Genomic DNA, 22,266 nt, shown 5'->3' with positions numbered 1-22,266 from the left:
CTAGCTCAACAGAAGAATTCCTGTTGACCTCACACTCTCCTCTTGGGAAGATGGGCTTCCTAAAGCAATGGGAGAACCTCTCCCAACCCCATACCAAGCCTCTACCCTGAAGCGCTCCTGATGTGTGGCTGTAGCGTTTTAAGTGTGGACACACCCTTTGAATGACAGCTGTCCTGGCCACAACCAGAAGGGAGTGGGGGAAGGCACTGGATAAAGATCCACTGAATGCCCAACAAACAGGTACCTCGATACCAGTGTTCTCTGTAAGCTGTGCATTTGTGTGATCCCTCAGGAGAGGTTCCAATGTCACCTGGGTGATCGGCAGACGTGCTCACAACTAGTTTTATCTGTACTGGTGGTGCACATTCACACATGCCACAGTGCACATAAAATTATTCCACACACGGATGGAAACGATTAGAGGCAATTTTGCTTAGCACACGAAAATCCTCTAAGTGAAGTGGAGCAGAGCTGCATGCCACCCATTCGGGCAGTGGGAAGGCTGCTCAGTAAGGGCTGCCTTGGGTCCCCCCCGGGTTACACTTGGTACCTGTCCATATATTCGATTTGGTTTCTTCCCTCGGCAGCTGAGCAGGGCCCATCGCTTGTACTTCACATTGCAGACGTGGACGTCGTTGCCATTGCTCTCCCCAAATGGGATCCCGGTGCCGCCAAATACCAAGAGGTTGTTCCCATGCAACACAACTAGGGGAAAGCAGCAGAGGCGTGGGTCACGTGCGGCTCTGGCTGAAGGGAAAGGGCCTGTGCAACTGTGTGTCAGTCAAGGAGATGCAGAGCTAATATTTCACACAGGCCATGAGAAAAGTTGGAATACTCAGCATTTAGTGCTGGTCACCCAAAGAGCTTGGAGAAACGTACATGGGCACAGGGTAACAGCTTTCATGCTATTGTGACGTGGGTCCACATTGTCAAGGACAGCGAGTAATTTGGGAGGTCAATTTCAGGGTGAAAGGTGTGATTTGCAGCAAGCGCTAGGCACCAGGGTTCTCTGTAAGCTGAGCGGGTGGGCAGCCACCCAGGAGAGATGCAGGAGCCGCTCAGCTCATTAGCAGCACACCCACAGCCAGCAGCATGTGTTTCGATTGGGGGTGGAAATCCACACACGCCTCAGGGCACATAAAACTTATTCTGCATGTGGACAGAAAAAAAAAATTAGAGGGAACATTGCTGCTAGGCACCTGCCCTCTCATACCAGGCTCCTTCGCGCTCAGCCCCCAGAATCACCACTGGCTTTAGATTTAAGGCAGATGCTTTCAAAATGCTGACTAGGAAGTGGGTGTGGGAGATGAAAGAGGCCCACTGGAATACAAACTGACCACAGACACACAGCAAATATGTAGGAGAGTCAAAACACAGCCCAGCTTTCTCACTGCTCTAGTTACACAAGCTGTGCTCACGCGGATGGATCCGCACAGCGCTGGGGCGTTCCACTGCAACGAATGTCATGCAGGATCACTGAATTCCTGTACTCACGTGACATGGATGCTAGTTCCCTAGGCATGTAGCCCTCAGTGCCCATTTGATGCCAGGTGCTTGTGGCAAAGTTGTAGCGCCAAAGTTCCCTGAAGAGAGGGTAATCTTCATTCTCCAGCCCTCCTGACTCATCGTAGTCTGGGTTATACCCTCCAAACACGTACAGGTTGGCGTTATCGGCTACACAACGGTGGCCACTCCTCGCTGGTGGGGCTCGGTAGCCTACAACAGGAGGAAGTTATATGGAGATACACTTATCTCATAGAGCTGGAAGGGACCTTCAGAGGTCATTGAGCCCAGCCCCCTGCCCTCTCACCAGGACCTATCACCATCCTTGGCAGATTTATTTTGTTTTTTTTTAAATCTATTTGCCCCAGATCCCTAAATGGCCTCCTCAAGGATTGAGCTCACACCCCTGGGTTTAGCAGGCCAGTGCTCTATTCACTGAGCTATCCTTCCTCCCACCCTCTTCAGCGGAGAAGGTGGGGTCAGCAAAGTTTGGATAGCCAAGGAAGGAGCTACGCTTGTCAACTCGGGGGGGTGTGGGGGAATCAAAGGAGGATGCTGCAGGAGATGAAATGTCAGCTTCCACCCCAAACAGCTCAATCTGAATGGCAATTTTTATTATTTTATGTGCTTGCACATGCCTAGAGGTTGATATTTCCCTTTTGAGAAGATAAGAACAGCCACACTGGTCCGTCTAACAGTCCGTCCAGCCCAGCATCCTGCATTCTAACAGCAGCTGGTGCCAGGTGTCCCAGAGGGATGAACACAACAGGTAATCAAGCAATCTCTCCCCTTCCACGGCTGGCATGTCTCACACCTTACCCTAGACTACTCTGGGCATCCCAGTTATATTTCCCTATTAAGATGCTGTTACACCCAAGACATCCTTCATAACCTCCAGATCTTTGGCAGAGCTCCCCTTTCTTAGATTTCATTCTGGACGACGCCCTGAGATGTGGAATACAATAAGCCCTTGTTTAACTGGTACTTGAGTAATCGGCACTCTCAAACAACCAGCAAAACTCAGAGCCACGTAGCTCTTGTCAGGGGGTGCGGGGTGGGGGAACGTGAGGAGAGCAGAGGAGTCTGCCATCTGCACTCACACGCAGCAGGCTCCTGTGCCCTCCATCCCCATCCAGGGAGGCGGCTACCAGATACATTCTAATAAGCTGGCAGCAAGCAAATCTCATTGGTTTAGTTGGAAGTGGCTCTCGTAGTGGGACACGTAACTGACAAACCTCCCACGTCTTGGCATCCTGTTCCCTGAAGAAATTAAAAGCAGGCATGCTGAATCGAGCCCCTTCAATCATGCAGTTAGCTAACAATTTAAACAGATAACAGGCACCACCTCTCTCCTCTGAGCCAGATGCCTGCTTGCTTCCAGCATGGGTTGCTCAGCAAGCTGCTTGCTCTTACAGGGGAAAGCTGGACACTGGGGCGGGCGGCCCACTCTGGAGCCAGCCCCAACTCTGCCTATGATGCCACCCTCCTACCCTCCCTCCATGGGGCTGTGCCTTGGAGAGTTTTTCAGAGCCTTGGAGATGGCAGTTGCAGCCTCCTCCTGCCCAGGCCCAGGCCGCAGTCCGTGGCCGTCCTACAACTCAGTAGAGCCAGGAAGAAGAGTACAGGAAGCCAGAGCTGGGGGATGGGAGGGTGTCCCATCAGTGCAGCCTGCACCCTCCCTGCTGTGAGTACAGCACCAGGGTCCTCTGCACTCCTACCCAGTGTGAGTACTGTAACTCTCCATTACCTGGAATATCTGATTATCCAGCAACCTCCCGGTCCCACGGATGCCGGAGATCAGAGTTTACTGGAAATTAAAATGTTGAAAGGGAACTAATTCCTCCACCAACACTTAGCTGTGGCTGGATTGCCAGGTTTCACGTAGGGACTGATCAAAGCAATAAGCTTCAGAATAGCACAGTAACAACATCCTGGAAGACCACTGAAAAGGCCTTCATGCTACAGTCTGGAGCACAGCAGGGAACCCACATGAGAAGAGGGGTATGGGATAGGGTAGGCAAAGGACGCACCTCCCCAAATGGAGACCCTCACACGGCTGCATCTTCTTTACAGCGTTAGGTTAAAAAAAGGGCAGCGCTTGGGCAAATACAAGCCACCACGAACTGAAATATCTGGCTGCACGTGCGCTGCATGGCCGTCATTCCGACTGCTAGGCAGCAACCCTGCCACCGTGCGGTAGCGTGGTCCTTAATAGGCTCAGAGTCATTCTCCTGTACTCCCCCCTTTTCCTTGTGCACCGCTCCACAGAACGGAACCCCAGGAGTGCCAGCACACGAATCCCTCTTGGATTAGGGGCTGAAACGTGGAGGGCCAGCCCCGAATGCAGTAAGTCCGGTAGCAGAAAGACCACAGGCCAAGCCTCATTCTCACTGGACAGTGACACTTCAAGTCGTCTTTTTTAAGCTGCCCACGGACTAGAGATGAGGAAATCACTCTCAGCTTGTTTTACTTCAACACATACTACGAAGCAGCTGCGGACAGGCACATGCTTCCTCTTCGTGACCTGGAGCCATGGAGGAGGCGGCCAAAGTTGCCAGCTGCGTTCTTCCTATGCTACCGCTTTGCCACAATGCCCATTAGTAGGCATCACTGGCTGCTGCTTTCAAAGAATTCCCAGAGCCACCTAACAGCTGATTCTCTCCCAAGCTGATTCTCTTCCCAAAACATTTGGCATAACCGAAGGGGAAAGTTCAGCAAGAAGGGATGTTACTAAACAAAAGGGCTTTCATTCCATATCTAACTCAGTGGATCAATTTTTGTAGAGTCAGATGGTCTGGAGTCAAACATAAAAGAACTACCTCCCCACCACCATGAATGAAGCTTCACTGGCTGTAGTGTACAGGGCAACGCAAATAAAACTACCTGTATTTCTGACTGCCCAGTACTTTCCTTTACAAGCAACCAAAACCAGTGTCTGAAAACTGCACTTCACTTTAGCCATTTGGATTGACATTCCCCCAGGTCAGGTGTTTGCCTCTGGCTTGTCTAGGTATAAATTTCAGTTAGAATAGTTCAGCTACTTCCAAGAAAGACAGGGGAAAATGTGGTGTTCTATTCAAGAAATTCTTCCAGCTACTGTTGAGAAGCTGTAGCACCTACATGCTTTTGGCACAGAGAGATCCCCATGGCGTTAAGGATGTGCCTTTTTCTGTGCCTGTAAGAATTTGCCGAAATTTGGCAACTTTAAACTGAAATAAACTTCAGTTCGCATTGTGGGAGCACGAGCACCTGATGGCCGGGCCTCACTCGCAAGGCAGAATGACCATACACTCCATCTTGGAACGCTATCATACAACGACGGGAAGGTCTGAAGCCAGGCCAGGAGAAAGAAATCAGAAAGTTGACAAGTAGTTGGAGAGTCCCCAAAGAGAACATCCTGACAAGTAGATAGTAAGTCCCCAAAGAGAACAACTGGGGCAAGTAGCTGGAAGCCCCCCAAAGAGAACATCTTGGTTGTGCAACATCAGAGGGTCCTGGGGGGAGGTTCGGAAAATGACCAAGGACAGAGGAAATCTTGTAACATGTTCTGACAGGCCGGGAGGATAGAAAGCCCAAATTAGGTAACAAACGCTTTAATTGGCAGGTATTGAACCCCCAAGTAAGAAACAGTATAAAACAGGCGTGTCCAACCCGCGGCCCTGGACAGCTAGTAATGCGGCCCCACAAGATCGTAAACTTTTAACGTTATCATGTGATTTATATACACTATATATTTTATATGCAGCCCAAGACAATTCCTCTTCACTCAATGCGGCCCAGGCAAGCCAAAAGGTTGGGCACCCATGGTATAAAAGGTGATTTAGCAGGAATAAGGGGGTGGGCTCCTGGACACCCGGCGGAGGCTAGCAACTTCCAGTCCAGACAGCAGACCCCGGCCTGATCACCTGGATGTCACCACCACGAAAGGTCCCAACCTAGCCATATCTCTGACTTGAAGGGCCGCTATAAGGTAGTTGTTGGTGAGATGTGGGAGCATTGGATGTTATTGGTAAGTCACATGTAATTATATACAGCTATACGTAACCTAGTGTTTAGCCTATGCCAAATAAATATATATATAAGACAAGTAACAGAGAGTAAGCCGTGCTAGTCTATACACTATCAAAACAAAAAGCAGTCAAGTAGCACTTTAAAGACTAGCAAAATAGTTTATTAGGTGAGCTTTCGTGGGACAGACCCACTTCTGGTCTGGCTATGGTCTGAAGAGGTGGGTCTGTCCCACGAAAGCTCACCTAATAAACTATTTTGCTAGTCTTTAAAGTGCTACTTGACTGCTTTTTGTTTTGATATATAAGACAAGAGTTAAATAATTGTAGTTACAAATAAATGAATCAATCACTATTGGTAAATACCACTAGCTGGACTAGCTGGGGCTGTATAGAGAATTATTGGGACTTAGAACAGCCACAGGGCATTGTGGTGTTCACAATCGGAATGTTATTGTTCCTGGTACTCATAATACTGTGGAAACCTAGGTTTTAAAGTAGATACACTGAATCACATATTGCTGTTACACTATATAAAGCTGCTACAAAGGTGGTGTGGTCGGTCCTGGGCCACCCGACTCCCCCCGCTGTATCAAACCCCACGCGCACCCACGGGACCCCGAGTAGGTCAGCACACTGTCACACATGTGCTCAGCTATTCGGTTTCGCAGCTAAAATTCAAACAAACATTCTTCACTGCAGATGCTCCATCTCTGAGCTGAACTTTCCCAGCAGCTTCTAGGAAGTCTTGCAATTTTGGCTTTACTCTCAATTTCTCACTTGCAAAATGGGAATACCACTGTGTAATCTCACTAGAGCATCACAAATGTAATTTTATTCATGTTTATGAAACACTCAAATACTGTGGGGAAACCACAGAAATGCCCACCTGGAAGTGACTAATTTTGAATTTAGTGCAGGTTTTGGATGGTGTACAGTGAATGAGACCCAGGAATACACACTGAATGTGGAGAGTAAAGAGAAACAATGAATAACTGCCCATTTGCTGAGTGAAGCATGGGTCCTAAGCCACGCAAGAACAGCCACACTGGTTCAGATCAAAGGTCCATCTAACCCAGTATTCCGTCTTCTGACAGTGGCCATGCCAGGTGCCCCAGAGGGAATGAACAGGTAATCAATTAAGTGATTGGCTCTCTGTTGCTCATTCCCAGCTTCTTGCAAACAGAGGCTAGGGACTCCATCCCTGGCTAACAGCCATTGATAGAACTATCCTCCGTGAATGTACAGTTAGCAGGTCTCACGATGACCGACAAAGTATGTTTCAATTATCAGTTTTCTATACAGAATAAATACCACATAAAACATGATTTTCCATGGGTACAGAAGTGTTCTTGTTTTGAGGATGCAATTCACAAAATCCCACTTAGAAAGTTAGATCAGTAAGTGACATACTAATAGGGACCAAGCGCACCTTTAACCACATGTGCTTCTACACACCCAAACCACAATCGCTCCTAAATCAGCATCAGGAAAGCACAGCATTAAGAAGAGGTTCCCATCACCCACACAGTGATCAGCGCCACCCACCTGCTCTGAAAGACCTCTTACGGACCTTTAGGATGGGACGAGACCGAGGGAAGCGTCTAATCAGGACCAATCCTATTTTCTTCTTAGCGCCTGTTACCACAATTACCAGCAAAGAGTCAGACACAAACACAGGGCAATAAACAGTAGCAGCAGAAAGTTAAGTACCAAGAAAAATATAAAGCATTAATTGCTAAAGGTGGGGAAAACTATGGGCTTGTTTACATTAAGTGGAAGACCAACCCAGTTAGGACTGATCTTCCGGAGTTTGATTTCATGTGTCTTGTGAAGATGCAGCAAATATTGATTTCTCTGGGGTCAGCAGTCAAGCCCTGTACTTCTCACTATTGCATGGAGTACCGGCGGTCGATGAGAGAATACAGAGGCTAGATATTCAGTAGGGAAATAAGTTGATTTCAGATACACAGTTCTAGCTACAGAATTTGCATAGCTAGAATCAACCTATTGGAATTGACTTATTTCCCTAGTACAGACTTCGCCTGAGAGTCCAGAATGGTATGATAAAGCGGGCTAAACAAAGAAACAGATGTGCTCAAACTGGTTCCCCATCCACACTATTGCGTCAGATTATTCTGATCACATTCAGTAGTGGAGTGCTGCCACCTTATGGCTAACACCCATCAGCTGTTTTATGTTTAGGAATCAAATAAATGGCTTTTCATAGCCGTCATCGCTTACAACCAATGAGTAGCAAGTGGGGCCTAAAACTCAATGAACTGGTGAAAAATCATTCCTCAGTAGCTCTATCTATGGCATGTGGATTTTAAAGTCTCTTTGCTGCAGGGAGAAATAACCAGAAATGGTCTAGATTAGTAGCAGAAAGTAGTATAACTCTGATGCACTCAATAACCATAATTATTGGAATACATCTCCAGTTTACCAGCCTCAGTTGTGTTTCCAATGTGTTCATGAATTTGGCAGCATTGTGGAAATTATTACAAAATGTGACAGTTTGTTAATGGATCCCTTTCTGTCCCTCCAGCAAATCACTGGAATGGTTCAATGCAGTTATATAATTTTAACACAACCTGTGTTACAGTGCCAACAGGATTAGTGCGGGATGCTCATGCAGGCCAACTGGTGAAGTCTGATTTGTCAACAGGTAGGCTTAGTGATATGCTCTCACCACTGGAGTCAGAATGGTTTTAAAAAAAAAAAAAAGTGGTTTGATCCAAGCTTATTATAAGAAGATACCAATTGAGCTAAATAAACACCAAGCCAAATTCATTCAAATTGTACTGATACAGACATAGTTCCCATTTTAACCAACCAGCTATTCCAGGTACTGAGACCCAAACTTCAGTGTAAGAGAAGAAATGGGACCAACTTCACTTTTCAATTCCCCACCCCACTAATTACATTTCACATGCGTTGCTGAGGTTTCATGCTTCTGGACCTGCAAAGGAAGAAGTATTTACAGTAACTGAAATGCTCTGCAGAGCAGAGTAACAGACACCCAGATGCATGCTGAATAAAGAAAGAACCTAGCATGAGACAGTGGTATGTTCAAAATTGCAGACAGGATGCATTTGGCTGTTACTATCACAAAAGGCCTATCAGTACTGGCCTCTTACGCAATACTACTGTCCTTGTTCAATATAAATGATATTAGCCAGTGAAGAAACTATACCAAATGTTAGTGTACAAACAAGACAGTCACTTGTTGAATGTGTTATGTCAATAACAAATAAGCTTATTGTCCTCAACGCTACATTAATTTATTTATTTAAGATTACCTGATGCTTTAAAGGTAACCTGCAAAGGAAAAATGGAATCATCACTGCTTCTTAGTTTGCTTATACTGAACACAGGCTAACAGGAGGGGTTATGTTTATTTGTTTTCCTCATTTGATCTTCCTAATGCTTCTGATGTCAAGGCTTCTCTTGTTTATTTTTTGCTCAAGGTTTCCTTGGAGGACAAAGAACTGGAATGGGAGTTTTCAACCTGCATCCGTAAAGTCCAGGGTATGGAATCTTTTCAATAAAGACACCTCTGTCAACTGCTTCGCAGGCACTACATTAAATTAGGGCTGAAGGCTGAATAAATAACTCTTCCCCTTCATGTTTTTGATATCATAATCCTAACAAGATTTCCATCTGTCCACAGAGTCTTCCGGGGAAAAATAAAAAAATAAGCTACCTGCATTTGTATTTAAAAGATAAGTAGAAAAGAGACTTAATCTCAAAACTTTTACACAACATAAATATACCACAAAAAAAAAAACAAACATCCTTTGCAGGTCACCTTTAAAGTTAGAAAGATAAAACTCACTAACCCACAATAAAGCTTCAGCTTAACTACAGATCAACCAGGAAGTTGCCACGTGAATACTTAGATACAAATAGACTGGAGTCTGAAGTCCATTCTTGGGTAGGCATACAAAGAACCCAATGAAGTTAATGGGAATTCTGCATAAATAAATCAACAGCAGGACTGGCCTCACAGATTTGTACGAGCCACTCCAAAAGATGAAAAAGAAAGAGGTTTGTTTGCCAAGATAGACAGAAAAAGGCATCAGAAGCCAAACATTACCATCCAAATAGGTTCATGCTAGTTCAATACCAACAGTTTAATTTCAAACTATACAGCTACTCACTAAACTCTTCATTTGCATCTTTAAAACACCTGGATACCTGTATATCATATACATTGCTAATCTGGGTACCAATACATTTCTGTACTCTTTGCCTCACATCTGCAGCCTCTCCACTGCGGACAGCAGCTAGCTGTTTCCTTTGACTTCTGAAGGAATTAGAAAGCTCTTTAGGGCAGAGCACAGACTTTCACTATGTTGGTGGAGTCTACTGCAATGGGATCCTCACTTCAAGAGCTATCACCTCAGTAACTGAATCTCAGACCAGAGCCATTTCAAGCCTCTCTTTTTTTGCCCCTTTTAGCAAACGCTGTCTGAGCAGCGCTCTGGAAGCTAAAGCACAGGATTTCTAGTCTATGCAAACAGGTAAAACTTGGGGAACCATGAACCCCTCTCACTTTGCTTAGAAGTATGTTTCTAATATACGTGAAGCCAAAGGTTTAAGGGAGGAGAAGAATATTCTTCACTCAGGCTCCTTAGGCAACTAATCCTTTGTACTCTACCAGGCCTTTCCACTTTCAGATGTCTGAAAAAAGATGGTACGAAATCCCAGCACAGCAGTGAAAGGTAACGCCATGGAATGATGCAAAAAGCTAACACGTACACTTCTGTTAAACACCATTTCTGCTTAGTTCAGTTTTCACCTGAGCATGAGAGAGGGGAAAACTTAAGTACAAGACAACTGGATATAAAATTTCCAATCTATATCCTGTCACCTGCATTATGTATCAATCACATTGTTAGTTTTAATGCAATGACTAGCAGAACAGGAAATGATTGAAATGTCATGCACTAGAAGAATAGCAATTTACCCAAAATGCCTTCAAAGTACCAAGTTCTGAACACTGGAGCGGATTTTCATTTTTGCTTTCCTAACTTAGACTCCAAAGCAAATTTGTTTTGCATAAAACCAAACAAAGCCTTATGAACTTCCAAAGAGTGAGAAAAATCCAGGCCAGCAGCCTGACATTGTACACTGCCACATGGACATACCTCAAAAGGGTTCTAAATTAAGACTAATCAAGACACTTTTCCATGACGTAGCTGCAATCTAAAGTCAGCCGGATATTTTTCCATCAACCACTCTGTATAATCTCTCTTGTATATAACTGAATTCCAAGGCACAAAACCACAACTCAATCACTGAATGCAAGCAGCAAAAACGTACACTAAGAGGGACTTTCTGCAGAGCAGCAAGAAGACAAATTTAGTGGACCAAGACATTTGCCTTTAATTTAACCATCTTTTTTAATCTCAAGAAAAGAGATACTAGCATCTTAAACTGATGTCCTAAATCTAGTGCCTTGATAGTATCTTCCTAAGTCTGTATAGAGACAGTTTCAGCTGCTACTGCACTTCAGCTCACCGAAGAAGCGGCAGGAGGGAGACAAGAACCTGGTCACTTTCACTGCTCCTATTCAGAATCCTATGGGCAGAAGTGAAACAGATAGGAATTACTTCAGTTTCATCCCTGTGTCAGGAAGAGCTGAGATGCAGGTGTCTGGAGCTATTTGAGGTGGAAGATGATGCACTCCTGTCATGCCTCCCCCGCAAAAGGCATGATGCTGCCAACTCCACACACAGGAGATGAGGCTTGTGAAGCAGGAAAGGAACCACTCTCTTTCCAAACAGCACTGTCCAATACAAAAATGTGACCCCTCCCCCCCCACATCCAGACAGCTATTAGCTGCAGCTGGATAAGGAAGACGGAGACCCTGAGCAGGGTACAGAACTTTGAGAGGAATCTCAAGAAATACTGTCTTCCCAGCAGGATATTACCTAAGCTTCACAGATGGACATTTTACTTATACCTTACTGCCCTCTAGTTATCAAGTGTCTGATCAATTCACCAGCCTTAGAAACAGAGAGGGAAAAATACTCCTGACCTAGAATCCCGTTGATTAGAAATTAACCAAACAAACTCTAATGCAGTGTGGTATAGTTCAATCTCAGTATACGTAGGCAGGCAGCTGGCATCAACAGTATCACCGGTAATGCAGAACTTAGAAGTGAGATTAAATCAGCTTTTAAACTTGCTTTAACAATGGCTCAAGCAGTCAGGACTGTTAAACATGATGAAGATTAGTTTAGCATCTCTTTCATAAAGCGGTCAGAATGCCAGTCACAGGTGATGCTCATTTCAGCAAGATGGCTGCCAGCAGCACCGGGCTGAGAAATGCAAAATGCATTCTGAGCACACCTGACTCTAAAAACTGCCACACCATAGTAAAAGATGCTGCAGCATGAGCACTCTTATCAGAGGGGTCATCAAAGGGGACGGCAATCTTCCTCTGACCATGGAAGGACAAGTGGCAGACTTAGATGATTTTTGTCATTTCACTTCCACAGGCATCCAAGATATCCTCACCTACCCTTCTCCGACCCAAATCACACCAGTTTAGTTGCCAACTCCTCCCCTATATGCATTTTAAATTTTTACCTCACTCACCTTCTCTAGTTTGATCCTCAGTTACCAGCCTAGAGTGTTTTCTTATGGAAGCAATTCCTGAAATTGGAACTTTAATCCTCAGTTTTGACATCCCCTACTCACAGTTCAATGAGGTCACCCGGATTCATGTGCACAGGACACAAAACGTTTGTGGCTTATTTTGATCAATTGCATACACAGTCTGCTTCAAACAGTTCATTTGACTGTTCACTGGGCCTTTGAAGGAATCTATTATATGTAAAAAGAAAATAATAATGGTGAGAAAGAGTCAGTAGCATCCACTAAGGGTTGACTTGTTATAACTGGGGTGACCAAACCAGTGTTCCCTATAAGCTAAGTGCTTGGACGGGCAACCAGAAGAGATTAAGGTGCTGTCCGGCTAATGGGCAAAACGCCCACAGCAGCAGAATGCATTTCTATTGATAGGGCACGTCTGCGCATGCCTTGGTGCACATGACATTTATTCTGCCCATGGATGGAAAAAATCAGAGGGAACGCTAGACTAGTCATCCTCTTATCAGGGGCTTTGTTTTACATAGGCACCTACACTGCCCCTGCCTGAGGTGGGCGGGAGATAGAGTCCTTGTTTTTCTGTACTTGGTACCTGCTCACCCTCCTTACAGTCCCAGAAAGACAGAGGGAGACTTTCAAAGTCAATAGCACAGACACCTCTGTCATTCAAAGAACATCTCCCCTGTTAATTTGTGTCAAGTCTGGCCACAAGAATTCTCATTCTGTACACGTGGCAGACGCCCACGCAGGGCATGTTTTCACTGCTGCTAACTCAGGTTATCTAGTTGGAATCAAGACAAGGACACCGCTTCAATGTTCAAGTCAGCGTACTTCCATGGGTGCTGCACTCATTCACGTGTGCCATTAGGACTCTGAGGGCACATCCCCAGGCTCCGTGCACTGCAATCAACTGAACTACTCAGTAAATCATGCGAGAACTAGTCTGTATTTTCTGAGTACACGGGGAAAACAGGAGAAGCACTGGATGGCAAACAGCCCTTGGCTAACACTAGCCTACATCCACCATACAGTGTGATCATGTAACCAGCCAATGAACCATTCGCCCTAATGTTTCAGCCTATCCTTTCTCTCGGGGCCAGTCAAACCAAGATAAAAGCACCACTAGGCTCAAGTTAAGAGACTGGACTCTAGCTTGGGGCCACACTACAGTTAACTTTGTGGTGAAGATAAGCCCCAAGAAAACGTCCAACACAAGCTGTCACTGGCTTGAATTCTCAAAGACAAGCCATGACTTCATTTCAGATGAACAGGATGCTTGTTTTCAATTAACTTTCCAAGGCTGAAGAGCTTGAGCAGGCAAAAATGGATACCCTAAATACCATGACTCTTTGAAAGTTAGCAGAAAATAGTGCATAGATACCACGTGACTTACAAAAGCTAATGGGTTCATTATACGTAGATCACAAAACCTCTTCAGATGTATAATAAGGCAGTTGAGGATTATGACCATGGCCACTTAACTAAGTTCACAAAAGACATCTGAACTGTTTATTACTGGTCAAATACATTATTGTTCAGAAGAGCTGTTTAAACCACTATAATCTGTCCCACCATGGCCGTGATTACACTAGCCCCAAACTTCGAAATGGCCACGCAAATGGCCATTTCAAAGTTTACCAATGAAGCACTGAAATGCATATTCAGCGCTTCATTAGCATGCGGACGGCCACGGCACTTCGAAATTGACGCACCCCGCCGCCGCACGGCTCGTCCCAATGGGGCTCCTTTTCGAAAGGACCCCGCCCACTTTGAAATCCCCTTATTCCCATCTGCTCATGTGAATAAGGGGACTTCGAAGTAGGCAGGGTCCTTTCAAAAAGGAGCCCCGTCGGGACGAGCCGCACGGTGGCGAGGCGTGTCAATTTCAAAGTGCCGCGGCTGCCCGCATGCTAATGAAGCGCTGAATATGCATTTCAGCGCTTCATTAGTAAACTTCGAAATGGCCATTTGCATGGCCATTTCGAAGTTTGGGGCTAGTGTAGACGTAGCCCATATGTCATAAATGCCTTTTTGAAATTGAGCAATATTTAGGCCAGGAAAACAATAACTGACCACACTATGCAGTCTTAGCCCAGTGATTGCAACCTGAAGTCACAACAAAGAGAGAGGGCTGTTTGGTTTCTAGCATGTGTGTTGGCTCAATGAACCCAAGGTGCTATCAGACTTGTTCCAACTAACATGAAATTAAAATGCTGCACTATGATCTTCCGTTAGCTCAGGTCCAGCTGACTCCTCCACTATTAAATGATGGATTGTTAGATAACTTGTCCCAAAAGCAAAAGCATGGATTCAGAAAAGCATTGGAAATGGAGAGTTTCTTAGAGCACCTCCATGATGAAATACATCATGGTAGAGCATTGGCCCAAAGGCTGTAAAGTAAAGCAACAAGCAACTCAGATTCAGGCTCAGCGTATTGTATAAGCTGGTGAAATCCATAAATCAGTTTCAGTTGGTTTAAATAAAGCTACAAATGTTTTCCTCACTTTGATGGAATCCAAGAGTGTCCTGCATTTGCACTGAAATGGATAAACATTCAGGATTTATTTCAATCGAAGCATTAAGAGCTGTCAGTGAAATAAAAAGTAAGTTTCACACCTTGCCAGCCTAGAATAGGAAGAATGCCAAGACTGACTTTACAATAATTCAAAAACAGGCCGCTGGACTCCAACTACAGATGGCATGTGCTGACAAAGAGCATTAAACCTTGACTTTCAGTCTTGGCATGTGTCTCGTGATGAAAAAATTTTCAATATTCACATTCCACTTGATTTCCAGTTGCCTAAAATTGTATCCAGACAACTGGATACTGTTGAGGTATAAGGGAATTTAACCAGAGACTTAAGATGTATCTGAAACATCTGACAGTATTCTTGGGAGGAACCAACATCTAAATTATTTTAAGAAAACCTGAATATGGATTCCCAACCGTTATGTCTGTCTATAGTTTCCTTGTACAACTATGAATTTTTTTGCTGTATGAGCAAGCCTCAGATTCATCTGGATTTAAATGAGCCTCTAAGAGATCATTTATATCAATTCCCCTTCAGTTTTAGTAGGATTTAATTATTCCTAAATCCTGACAGACAATTGTTTAGGTTTTGCCACAGCTCCAAGAATGGCAATTTCACCATCTCCTTTCACAACTCACATCGCTGCTCAGTCTACTCTTGCAGATATGTTATCCTCTTGAAGATGAATTGTAAAGTAAAAATTGTTTGCACTCTTTACTGCTTCTTTACATTGCATAAACTTGCCTTAATACTCTCTTTTCCCTACCCACTCTTTCAAAATTTGGCATGTCAAGTACCACTTTCCATCTTTGTTGCTGAAGGGTATCAGCAAGGTGTTTGCGTAAGACCTCTACAACTGCCAGGGGGAGGTGGGGGGGAGGGATGTGAGAACAGGTTTAGCCCTCACAACCATCAATTAAAGGGCAAGCTGATGTTAACTTTTAAGGGTCACCTTTAGTTTTTAAAGCACTTTCACCTTTTCAACAGTGGTTAGACAAGCCAAGTTTGAAGCAATTTTAGTTAAAACCCATTCAAGAAAATTCAAAAGTTTAATGGAGGCAAGATTTAAGACTGAACTTCTTCTTCCTGCTTAAATACTTCATCCCCTTCACAAAATTGTAACTAGCTCTTCTGTTTACAATATTTTAAGGTGCTTATCCCCACTGAATCTGACCAAGCTAAAAGAAGCAACTCTTGAAGATGTGGTGAACATGCTTATTTCTCTATTCTGCTCCTCAAACTTCTCCTCTTTCAAAACCTTGCATCACATCTGGACATGGTGGCAATTTTTAAGCTGTGCAATTGTTCAGTGAGTGTGTTCCATGTTTAATGAGACAGTTTTGTGACTATAAGGAATACAATATCTCAGCATTAAGCTTAAAAGAAACTGAAAACAATATTGATTGACTAACAGTACGGTCATAAGCATCATGAACAAAATATTTCTAGTATTTAAATAAGAAGTCTCACTCTGTGTGAATTGGGAGGGCAAGGTTCAGAATGCCAGAGCATGAAAGAAGAAAAATTTTCACCCAAAAGCCTGTGTTATTTAAATAAAAATGTAGAATTGCATAGAATATGTTAAATTGCTGTCCACACATTTTACATAATCCCATTCCGCCTGCAAAACCCCATACATAGGACACAAAAAAGAAACAAGATACTTTAGGTCATACAGATACTGCTAGCATCTTGTCATAAAGGGGGTATGGCAACATACAGAATGCTTAGTTACAAAAACGGATGGCCAATTAAATATAGTAATTAGCAGTAGTAAGTTCTGCTCTAAAAAGAGAGAAATGGGAGAACTGTATACTGAATGTCAAGCCTGACCAGGAAACAAGTAAGTCTGTATTTTTCTCCTTCCTTATGACATGTACAGAGAGTCTGACAGAAAAAAAAGAATCATGAGCCTTTCTTTCAGTTACATTAGAGGTTCAGATAAGTCTGTCGCATGTCATGTCTGTTGACTACTCAGTTAGTGAAGTGTCATAACAAGAAAGCAAAAGCTGGGATAGGGATGGGGTGAAGAGACATTCTCATCAGACCATTTAAAACTCTTCTTTTTTAGTAATTCAATCTCCCATGTCTAGTGAAAACATGAATCCTTGACAAAACACAACTTTTCTCAACATCCCAATCATTCATTTAAGATGCAAGAACTCATCTTCCCCACCCGCAACCAACAAATCCCTCACAAGAACAGAAACACACACAAGACCCTCAGACCCACCTTTTAAGACCTCAGACCTTCTTTACAGGTCAGAACAGCAAAAAGGACAAATGCAACTTCTTAAGATTATTTTTCGAGCCAGCTTTAACTGCTGAACTATGAGTACAGCTTTTTGCAGTTGCTGTATGGACTGAAATATTTGTTTTCTTAAGGGTTTTATCAGCATGATTCTGATGGCAAATTCAGAAGACACTATGGCTCTTTTTATAAACTTTTTACAATATACTTTGAAGAGGTTTTACTTTAGTACATCAAAAGAATATTTTCCTTGCTGAATACGTTACTTTTATACGTACATTTTTAACCTTCCTCCCACAAGTCTATTCCTGAGAATATTGTATAGGTGAAGCTACTTGCATAAAGATCAAGACTTTCCATAGGCCACAGTGAGTCAGCAGCAGAGAGCCAGGATCAGAAAATATCGCAGAGCACTTTCACCTTTGATGTTTGACTTTCTGCAATTTAGCTCCCTTCCCCCAAGGAAAAAAAAAAACCCCACAGTATGAAATTATACAGATTACAGGGCTTACTGACAATGAAAAATGATCCTCAAAGCCTTAGCAAATGTATCCCATTCCACATTATGCTAGAGCTCTGGGGCATAAAATCCTGTCAATGATCTCTGCAAGCAAAAAAAAAAACAACCAAGGATCACACGCCATAATTTTTGAAAATTCATGGCAGTTAAATCAGGACTGAATGATGTCATGGTGAAAAAAAGAACATGCAAATTGGGTGGATGGTCAAAAACTTCAAAGCAATTAGCTACATACTATTCAATAGTTGAGGTCTGTGAATGGAAGAATTTGATAGGTATCACACTGAGTAAGTTAACACAACTATGTCCACAATCACTGGATGTTTTTGCAAGAGTAGCTGCGTCTACACGTGCACGCTACTTCGAAGTAGCGGCACCAACTTCGACGTTAGGCGGCGAGACGTCGAAGTCGCTAACCTCATGAGGAGATAGGAATAGCGCCCGAACGTCGAAGTAGGGACCGTGTAGACGATCCGCGTCCCGCAACGTCGAAATTGCTGGGTCCTCCATGGCGGCCATCAGCTGGGGGGTTGAGAGATGCTCTCTCTCCAGCCCCTGCGGGGCTCTATGGTCACCGTGGGCAGCAGCCCTTAGAACCCAGGGCTTCTGGCTGCTTCTGCGGCAGCTGGGGATCTATGCTGCAGGCACAGGGTCTGCAACCAGTTGTCAGCTCTGTGTATCTTGTGTTGTTTAGTGCAACTGTGTCTGGGAGGGGCCCTTTAAGGGAGCGGCTGGCTGTTGAGTCCGCCCTGTGACCCTGTCTGCAGCTGTGCCTGGCATCCCTATTTCGATGTGTGCTACTTTGACGTGTAGACGTTCCCTTGCTGCGCCTATTTCGATGTTGGGCTGAGCAACGTCGAAGTTGAACATCGACGTTGCCGGCCCTGGAGGACGTGTAGACGTTATTCATCGAAATAGACTATTTCGATGTCGCAACATCGAAATAAGCTATTTCGATGTTGGCTGCACGTGTAGACGTAGCCAGTGACTAGCAAAGGAAAGTTTGACATTTGTCAAAATCCACGTTCAAAGAGAATCCTGCACCAACATGAATAAGGATGGTTCACACTTCTCCGTGATATTGCTTGCCTTTCCACAGTCTCAGAAAGCCAGCACGCCAAGAATTCACATTCTATTTTTCTTTGTTTTCCAAACTAACAAAAGCTTAAATTTGGCTGAAGTCAGCAGCCCCCCAAAAGTGTAAGGAGTGTACTGCTAAGTCTGCTCGATCTCATCCATCTCATGTGAAAAGGAGAGAGAGTTCTGTAAAAATAGTAAACCTTGTTTTTAAAAACACACTGAATGCCTTTAAAAACCAGAGAAAATATTTTCAAGTCACCTATGCCAAAATCCACAAGAGCCTTTAGGTTCCTAACATCCACTGAAATCATTGGAAATTATTAGCCTCATCTTTTTTAAGGTTACCATATTTGAACTTTCAAAAAAGAAGACACCACAGAGAGGGAGTGTTTCTGTATCTACCAACTCACATTATATGAGCCATTATATTATGGCTTTTTAAGATGGTAGTACATGTGGCAGTATTAGCAGTCCCTTTATTCACTCCTTGATAGATGCAACTTCCTTTGCCTTTGGACTGAAATTTGTCAGCAACCAACACAACCCCGGTTTTGTCATAGTATTATTACTACTGCATGTAGCTGGCAACAGAAGGAGAGATAGCATCATCAAAACCAGTGTGTTACATTAACAACAAATAAAACCACAAAAACGACCTTGTAGCCAAAGAAAGAGCAGACTCAAAGCCAGAGCTTATATATTCCACCTCCAGCCGCGCAGATTCAGTGTCTGGTTTTCTAACCAGGCACTTCCCTTGGTCCCTCACTGCAGCGGCTAAGCACTTTGGAGATCACACACGCTCTGTTCACCGTTTGTGCGATTATTAAAGGGTTTGACTCGGTTTATTTTTATGGGTCTGTGAGAGCCCTTGGCCAAGTGACCAGACCTCTTAGCATTGCCCTGGGCCCGTCTGAGAGTTTGGGGCCACAGGAGCACCCCGCCGTCCGAGCCAATAGACGTCCAGGCCTGGGTCTGCTGAGGGAGCCCATAGCTGCAGCCCCACGCCCATTTCAAGCCCCCTAACGTGACCCCGTGGGCGGCACAGCAGAGCCGCCTTACCCGGGCTGAGCCAGGGTATGGAGACGGGGGGGGGGGGGCCCGGCCCCGCCCCCGCCAAGGGACCCCCGGGCTGAGCCTGGGCGCGGGGAAGGAAGGGGGTGGAACGGCCCAGTAAGCGCAAGGGGGAGTGTGTAAGGAAATCGGGGGCAGCGTCCCTTAAGCGGGTGGGGGACAGGGTGGAGGCACCCCACGGACGCGCGTGGCGGCGGGGGAAGGGACAGAGCCGCCCCATAGACACGCCGGCGGGGGGCGGGGCTACCCCCTTGGCCACGCGAGGAGGCCGGAGCGGACTCACCGGCCAAGTGGGGCCTACCCGGCAGCTGGACGAAGCGGTTGAGGAAGCCCCCGACCGGCGCCACCCCAGGCCCGTCCCCGCTGCAGCCTCCGCCCGAGCCGCGGCCTCCGGCGCCCCCCCAGCCGCCTTCCGCCGCCGACATGGCACAACCGCTCTGCTCCCCCACCGCCCGGACTGCGGCCCCAGCCCGCTCCCCCGGCGGAGTATGGAAGGGGCTCGCTCGCTTGCGCTCACGGACAGGCCAATCAGCAGCGGCTTTCAATAGCCAGAGCCAATAGGAAACCAACTTCTTGGCAGGTGCGCGAGAAAGGCCAGGATGTCACCCAAGAATGAGGCAGAGACAGACACGAGTAACCAATACATGAGACCCTCGATTCACCCAGTCGAACGGGGTGCCACTGCGGAATCAGGCAGAAGCAATCGAGAGCCTACTCTTGAGCTATCTCCTGAGATAAGAACAGGGGTGAGAAAACTTCTTATATGGGGCTCCACTTTTCCCCCTTTGCAATTAAGCAGCACCCCCCCGCCGTCCCTTCAACTTGTCTAATGTAATCCAAGCCGATGGAAATTTGGTTGTGTTCATATGAAAAAAAATCTTCAGTGTGTGTAAGAAAATAAGACTGGAGAATGTAAAAATGCTATTAATCGGTATGTAAATATGAATACGCATACATAAAAACCTTAACGTAGTTCAAATTTTTAATTAAATGGATGAGCCTGAGACCCAGCAGCAGATTGTGCTGCCCCCCCTTACAAAATGTCATGTTCCCTTCACAGGGCTCACCCCCCTACTTTGCACACCCTTGAAATTGGAATCTTCTGCTCAGCTGTAGGACTGGTCTCCAGGAAAACTAGGGTGATAAGGAGTGTCCCACACCTACCTCTTCTAGAACAGAATTCCAGTGGTCCTCTCCTGCTTGTGGCAGATGTCAGAGTTTGGCCACCATACCACAGGTGGTTATTTTTATGTAAGAATGCCCCAAACTCTGCATGCCCTCATATAGTTCTGATCATAGCAGCAGCCTGAGCAACAATCTTGTTATTCAGAGTTTGTACAACACCTAGCACAACAGGGCCATTGTCCATGACTGGGGCTATGATATGAAAATAATAAAAAAAATATTAATATTCACTAATTATTGTTCCATAGGTGAAGGAAGAGAAGAAATTGCAAATGCCTATAATACGTTAGTCACACTGCTCTGTCTGGCCTCCTGTCTCTCGCAATAGCCAGCACGAGATGCTCTAGATTGGAAAAGTGTAAAACTGCTGTAATTGATTTTTAAACACTCAAACGCTGCCCATAGGGGAAGCTTCTGCCTAATCTTTCCACTAGTACTTGACTTAAGCCATGAAGATTCCATGTTTTACGTCTTTTATACGCTATCGTACTTTCTTACATAAAAGTGATGTTATTCACATTAATGTCTGAAGCTTTTCTGAATCTAACTAGTTTCTTGGCCTCAATGATATCCGAGGGTAGTGAATCACCGCAAATACAAGGTTCTGTTCCTTCTGCTGGTCTTTTCCTAGAAACTGAAACCTTGGGGGCAATAAAGATCAATGCTAACAGTGCACAGTCCCTGCCAAGCCCTGAATGCTCTCAGTTTCCTGGGATTGTAAAGCATCAGCATTTGGCAGCTTCTCTCCTTCCTCGCTAGTTTACCTTGCTAATCTAATCTAGCAAATCTGAAAAGAGAAGACTGAGAGGGGACACGATAGCAGTTTACAAGTACCTAAAAGAGTATTACAAGGAGGAGGGAGAAAAATTGTTCTCTTTGGCTTCTGAGGCTAGAACAAGAAACAGTTGGCTTAAACTGCAGCAAGGGAGGTTTAGGTTGGTTATTAGGAAAAAATTCTTTACTGTCAGGATGATTAAACATTGGAATAAATTGCCTAGGGAAGTTGTGGAATCTCCATCACTGGACATATTTAAGAACAGGTTAGATAGACATCAATCAGGGCTGGTCTAGACCAGTGTTTCCCAAAGTGTGGTCCGCAGCCCAGTACCGGTCCCTGGAAAAAAAAATACCAGTCCTTAGAAAACATACAAATTATCACGCATGATCCTATTAATTTGGTATGTTTCGTATTTTCTCGCGTAAGTGAGGAATAAGTTAGGCATTTAAATACTTTATATCAAGATTTTTATTATTATGTACTATTATTGTTGTGAATAAATTATAAATAATGAAAATTTATTCTTTTTTATATGCATTTACATTTTTAAGCCACAACAAAAGGCACTGAAAAAAATTGGGTTCCTGCTATATAAGGTCTGGGAAACTGTGGTCTAGGCAGTGCTTGGTCCTGCCGTGTGGGCAGGGGACTGGACTCAATGACCTCTCAAGGTCCTTTCCAGTTCTAGTGTTCTAGGATTCTACCAACCTGTTTGTATG

General features: G+C 44.8%; 1 protein-coding gene across 2 annotated transcripts in view; it reads right to left on the bottom strand.

The window, feature by feature from the left end:
- The window catches only part of KLHDC10 (kelch domain containing 10), a 35,967-nt gene extending 15,958 nt beyond the window's left edge, over positions 1-20,009 (bottom strand). Inside the window, exons 1-4 of one of the 2 annotated variants that reach the window (XM_074976005.1) lie at positions 19,868-20,009; positions 7,059-7,148; positions 1,495-1,716; positions 551-705 (exon numbers count right to left, since the gene is read on the bottom strand). In XM_074976005.1, coding sequence (XP_074832106.1) covers positions 551-705; positions 1,495-1,716; positions 7,059-7,148; positions 19,868-20,009 — 609 coding nt within the window. The remainder of the gene's footprint in view (positions 1-550; positions 706-1,494; positions 1,717-7,058; positions 7,149-19,867) is intronic. The other variant, XM_074975995.1, reaches the window with a different exon arrangement.
- Between the last annotated feature and the right edge of the window lie 2,257 nt (positions 20,010-22,266).

The sequence above is a fragment of the Carettochelys insculpta genome, chromosome 1, assembly GCF_033958435.1.
Source record: "Carettochelys insculpta isolate YL-2023 chromosome 1, ASM3395843v1, whole genome shotgun sequence".
In the NCBI taxonomy this organism is placed as follows: domain Eukaryota; kingdom Metazoa; phylum Chordata; order Testudines; family Carettochelyidae; genus Carettochelys; species Carettochelys insculpta.
Note: the sequence above shows the minus strand (reverse complement) of the source record. Positions and strands in the feature narration are given on the sequence as shown.